This window comes from Conger conger, chromosome 18, assembly GCF_963514075.1.
Source record: "Conger conger chromosome 18, fConCon1.1, whole genome shotgun sequence".
Taxonomy (NCBI): domain Eukaryota; kingdom Metazoa; phylum Chordata; class Actinopteri; order Anguilliformes; family Congridae; genus Conger; species Conger conger.
The window spans coordinates 21,656,296-21,662,227 of NC_083777.1; the positions used below are offsets into that span (position 1 = coordinate 21,656,296).

The 5,932-nt window shown below is 38.7% G+C and overlaps 1 protein-coding gene across 1 annotated transcript; it reads right to left on the minus strand.

Annotated features, from left to right (window-relative positions):
• Positions 1-296: 296 nt before the first annotated feature.
• Positions 297-5,653, minus strand: LOC133117875 (transmembrane protein 26-like). Its single transcript, XM_061227359.1, has 6 exons — positions 5,257-5,653; positions 4,809-4,905; positions 4,421-4,492; positions 3,554-3,762; positions 2,772-2,851; positions 297-2,176 (listed from the first exon to the last, which is right to left on the minus strand). Exons 1-6 carry the CDS (start codon positions 5,442-5,444, stop codon positions 1,902-1,904), a joined length of 921 nt encoding a protein of 306 aa, XP_061083343.1. The 5' UTR covers positions 5,445-5,653; the 3' UTR covers positions 297-1,901.
• Between the last annotated feature and the right edge of the window lie 279 nt (positions 5,654-5,932).

Below are 5,932 nucleotides of genomic sequence, written 5' to 3' on the forward strand. Positions count from 1 at the left end.
TAAATGCATAGCGCTTTGCTCAATTATTGTTGTAAGATAATGTGTTATGTATTGTAAATATTGCAGCAATCCTTTGAGGAAAGTTGTGAAGATGAGGAAGTTTGGCTGCATAGCCTACAATAGGAAAACATATTCGCCAATAACATGAATGGGAATACAGGGAAAATCAAACCCTCTAAACTTTACAACTTTATCATTCGAACCACTGCCTTAAACCAAGCTGTCTTCCAACCAGTCAGTTTAACCTCTGTATAATAAGTCATCAAGTGTAATTCAATATAATTCACGAGACAGTATTAGACCATTTCCCAGGTTTATTTTAAAGCAACAGTCTGTCATATAGACAGTAGAGCAAAAAACAAAAAGGTTTTATATTTTTTTAAAAACACCTTAAAAATCCTTACAATTGCTTACTTCGAGACACCTTAAGATATACTTAGCAGAATATATTCAATGCAAAATCATAAGACTCAACAGCAGATTGGCACAGCAATAAGATCCACAGGGTACTCAATGACTATTTAAGACCCATTACAGTACTAATGCAATAGCCATCGCAATAGCGACTATTGCAGAATAGTCAGCCCATAGAAAAAATAAGAAACTTACACCCAATCGAAACTTGGGTAAAAGCAATCCTTAAAAATGCTTACAATTGCTTACTTCGAGACACCTTAAGATATACTTAGCTGAATATATTCAATGCAAAATCATAACACTCAACAGCAGATTGGCACAGCAATAAGATCCACAGGGTACTCAATGACTATTTAAGACCCATTACAGTACTAATGCAATAGCCATCGCAATAGCGACTATTGCAGAATAGTCAGCCCATAGAAAAAATAAGAAACTTACACCCATTCGAAACTTGGGTAAAAGCAATCCACTGTGGTCACCAGTACAGTATTTCACACATCAAAACTTAATTACTAAGCAGCATAGAGGAATTGGCACCCCCATGTGGCAATATGTGAGCCCTGACTCAATGTACCATGTGCAGTTGGAAATACTGTACTGTATGTAGCGCCACTCGAGGGAAATCAAATTTCAATAGAGAGGGAGAGAGAGAGAGAGAGAGAGAGAGTCTCTGGAGGAGGGTAGGGAGGGCTGGGGGATTATTCAAGCACTTTCAAGGACTGGGATCACGAATACGTCACTGAAATGCAGTAGATCCCAAAAGCTTGGTTAAACCAGTGAATATGCCAGGGACAAACTTGGCCCTTGCGGTCAATGGTAATGCTGGCTTTTACTCCTCCTCTCTAACCAGGACCGATTACCTTCTGAATGTAAACGAAAGAGAAAAGTACCACTGTCCTTGAAGGCAGTGATTTTAGTATCCCTGGCCTGAGTCCATGAAGTTTAGACCATGGCCCATTCTCAGAAATGGTAGATTTACAGCACATTAAGAAATACTTTGTGTGACGTGACCTACTATGGATGTTCCTCTTCATGTACCGATTCAAGTGTTTATGTAATGTAAATAAATTCTTGAGCTATGCTGTTAATCTTTTTTGTCAGACAATGACAGACTCGTACAGATTGTCAACGCAGCTATTTTAAGTGCAACCAATGTGATTTTCCTCCAGATGTAAAAGCTTAATTCCATTGAGTCTACTTCAATACTATTGTTCATATTCATTTGGATACAAAGCTAACAAGTTATTAGAATTTAGTTGAATCAGCTAGGAATATTTTCATAGTTTCTATTCAAAACTTTTGTAAATCGTTGTTTTGGCATTTTTACAAACAATACTTTACCAAGATATCAAGAAACACCATTCATCATTTAGAATCATTTCGATTTAGATTATTTCACTTATTTCGCTGACTTTCAATTTCTTTTTCTTTCATTTTATACAGGTTCGTATTTGATTTGTGACGGAGTGCGTGAGATCAAACTAAAAGATATCGTTTCTGTTACTGTACTTGTTCCTGTAATCGAAGCAAATGACAGCCAGCCGGTACACGTTGAGTATAACCACCAGGAAGTTCTTAGCAGTGAAAAAGAGCAGCATGAGGTGGAGGTGTTGGTAGTAGATGAGGACCAAGAGCCGGACCACCAGGAAGGGCCCATCCTGAATGATCAGGCTCTCCATGATGTTCCACATGTCCGTGCTGCGTCTGTAAACCAGGGAGTCGTTGGCAGGGTCCACGGCCTCGTCTGGGGCCACCACTGAGGAACACAAGTGCACAAGTGTTAACCCTGTATGACCACAGATAAGAGATTACAGTGTCCTCAACTGGACATTCCAATGATAAAATGATCAATACTGGTAACTGAAAGCAATGAAGTTCTAGAACACTGACTGAATTCTGGGGGGGAAAAATAATATATAAGTTGAACATATTTTCATCAATGTTTCTATACATACAGTACAGTGTACATTTTAATTGATATGACTTGACTCTCCAAGTAAAGATATCACTCTGATGAGTCTGATGTCAGTGAAATCGACTCCCCGCTCTTCAAAAGTTCCCCCAAAAGATCCGTTTCACTCGTGTCCTATCACGGAAGCTAGTGCTGCTCTAACTTCTGTTTCAGCTTGTCTTTAAATGTCTACCAGAGACTTGCCTACTATACATTACTGTAATAATATTTCTTGAAGGCTGTGCAGAGCTGTAACTGAATTTCTAACATATGTAATTAGGAACACATGAGTCAAATCACTTGACCACTTTAGAGTATAATTCATGAATAGATAGCACTGATAACTCATGCCTTGCATATGTTAGTGAAAAGGTTTTTATACAGGGACTATTATTATTACCTGCCAGATGGGTAGGAAACTGCAGCATACTCAAAGACCAAACCCCGAGAATTATATACACCAACTCGGGGCTATTCTCCCTGTTAAAAACATAAGAAGTGTAGAAAGTTAGACATAGCTATCTCTTGCACTCTTAACATAACATAACATAACATGACATACAGTAACGTCACGTCACGTAACGTAACGTAACATTAGATGCTTAGTTTACCTGAAAGATAGATAGTATCTTGATCGTTTCTAGTCTCGTATCAAGCCTGGTCTTGAAAACCCCAAGAGTTTCTGCTTCCACTATGTCACCTGGCATGCTATTCCACACAGTGACCACTGGTCTGAAAATATACTTATTATTTAAACCACGTATGCTGGACCTATTTGACATGTCCAATGGAAGAGGCTGTGGTTTGGCTTTCTATTCAACTATTTTCTATTTCAAGATGGTAGACAGACAGGATAACAGGATTTATCCGTGCCAGTCTACTGTAAGAGTGTCTGAATGAGGGCCCTTTGGGAGTATTTTTAGTTTTCCTGTGGAATTGTGTACTGGTCTTGCCTGATGATTATTTGTCTCATTATTGCTTTTACATTACAATTTCTTTAACAGAAATGTCTTAATCCAAAGTGACAAAAGGTACAATTCACATAAAGTAACCGTTATCCATTGTCGTGAACACCATTTTGTGTAAAAAACAGCTAAATGCTTTGATATAATATCTCTGCCTGGTTAAATTAATGCAAAAATTCAGAAAAAGAGTTTCACTCTTTCCGAACAGGAAACTCACTTAACATCCGACAGTGTCTCGGTACTGAACTCCAGGATGTCCGCAGCCGTGCCAACAAAGATGAGCAGGAGCTGGGAGAGTTCATCCCTGGTGACACCGCCTCCTAGTGGCAGCAGCCATTTCCCCAAAATCAGCAGGATGAGGAGGGCTTGGTGCAGCCCCAGAATCCAGTCATCAGGACACAGAGAGGTCTCCACTTTACCTGCACCCTGCACAGGAGAATGAGACTTGAGATCTATTTTAAAGTCTTTACACACACACACACACACACACACACACACACACACACAGCTTCTGCCATAGTTGGCTCTAGGGCTCTGGAAGAAAGACTGTGTGTAACTTGAAGCGTGAGCTTATGGAACATTTTCTGACACAAACAGATATGACAATGGAAGAGACGAGCAAATCTAAGAGTCTAGGTGGATGGGAAAGCAGGAAATGGACTGTGTATTGCAGATGTGAAACCACAAGCTGCAAAAAACTAAAATAAATTTGAGACGCAAGCAGTCACAGAGTCAGAGGCCTGTCCTTTGAGACAGAAAAATTAAAATTTCCTTCACACCAGTGTGATTCCTTTCATAAGACAAATCCAGTTGCACTTTGTTTCACTGGTTTGAGATTTTATCCTTCATAGGAGCACATTTAAACAATATTTTCATTTTAAAAAAAGGTTTCGGGATTTGTCACATTAAATGGCATGGAGGCAGCATTCACAATCTGTATGCCATTTACATTTTTGTCATTTAGCAGACGCTTTTAATCCAAAGCGATTTACAAGTGCATCGGTTCTTCCACAAGTTAAAGCATCAAGACAACAAAGGAACTGAAAAATATTAAGATGACATGAAATTATTTAACATATTTTACCTGGAACACCTGGTGACTTTCCATGGAAACCGTCATGTTTTTCACGTCCTCCCAGGAGTTAAATTTCAAGCACTATGAATAGAAATCATTTTAATGGGGAGTGAATTTGGCTTTGACCCAAAAGGTTGAAGGGTCAAATCACTTATGGTTGTACTGTTGCCCATGGCACTGTATAAATTGATGTACTGCTATACAATTAATGTTCCAACAAATCTTGGGGAAATGACACAAGTTATCAGCTAAGCAAATAGTCTTAGTTATATAAAATAACAGTAATATAAATTGATTAAATTATATCATAGCAAGACCAAAACTTTAAGCATCATTGTGAAGAAATGCTTTACAAAAAATGCACCAACTTTTTATTTTAAAATGTATGTAGGCCTACCTGGGGTTCGTCATTTCTGTTTTTCTGGTGGTGCAGTTCCAATATCCAGATGGACGGTACAACGGTGATGAGGAACAGCAGGATAGCCGGCGAGAACCTGGATCACAGGAGTATGTGATGTGATGACTTTGTGTAGTTCCGATAATCCATAGGCTCAACGCATGGTAATTTGAGGGGTTCTTCGAGCATTTACTCCAAGATCCCTTAGTTATAGGGTGATACATTTCTGAACAAGTAGTGACCAGATAAATGACCGGATGTGTTTTGCCGCTACGTTCAGCGCTGCTTCAACGTATTCGCAAAGAGAAATCCAAAGAGTAAATGGCGACCTTAATAAAAGTTTTTCACTGCGAGGTTAAAGCTTTTAGCACATTTTTAAGCGGGAAAAGACGAATAGGCGACTTCGCTAATTCAGCAATTATATAAAAAATGTTATATAACAACTCACCTCCTATAGACATTCCCCGTTTTCATTTTTAAACTAAAGATCATTTCCCCAATAAGAGGAAGGAAAAGAAACAACAGACACCAAAAACGGTTATCTTTTTTAACTTGTGTGACTCGCCATATTCCGATGAGTCCGAGACTGATGAACAATACTCTGGTTGCAATCGCGCATATATATTTTAGAACCATAATTGAAGTTAAATCTGCGTTAAATTTAGATAATATTTAGGTCTGCATACATCCGGAGCAATACTGTGCGGTTATGTCAGCCAACTTCAACAACCACAAGTGCAAACCAGTCTTCCCACTATGGCAGCGTATGCATCGAGACAATTGAATAAAAGTCTAGGTTTCGATTTTTAAGAAACAGAATTTATCTCCTCCTTGTCTGCCGTGGTTTCGGGGGACAACGGTACCGTCACGTGACTTCCTTGTTATAAAAACCCCCTATGACCTCCTTGAAATTTCGAACTACCAGCTGCTTCAATGCTTGAGATGGTCAAACCACGTTAATCGTGCAGCTGGTCTGAACTGGTCTACTTTGAGCAGTTTTTTTGGTTACAGTATGCTATTTAACACCACCTTTAAATCCTCATGAAACTAAGTATAACTTTAAAATATATAGCCTATATATTGTTCTTCATATGATAAAATGAAATACTATCAGTTAGGCAGAT

What these genes read in the sequence shown, in the direction of transcription:
- LOC133117875 (XM_061227359.1), bottom strand. Translation starts at nt 5,444, where the DNA reads ATGGTTCTAAAATATATATGCGCGATTGCAACCAGAGTATTGTTCATC. An exon ending in ACAGAAATGACGAACCCCAG is followed by an intron (nt 4,493 to 4,808) that starts GTAGGCCTACAT and finishes TTCTATTCATAG; the next exon opens with TGCTTGAAATTTAACTCCTG. An exon ending in GTTTCCTACCCATCTGGCAG is followed by an intron (nt 2,177 to 2,771) that starts GTAATAATAATA and finishes TGTGTTCCTCAG; the next exon opens with TGGTGGCCCCAGACGAGGCC.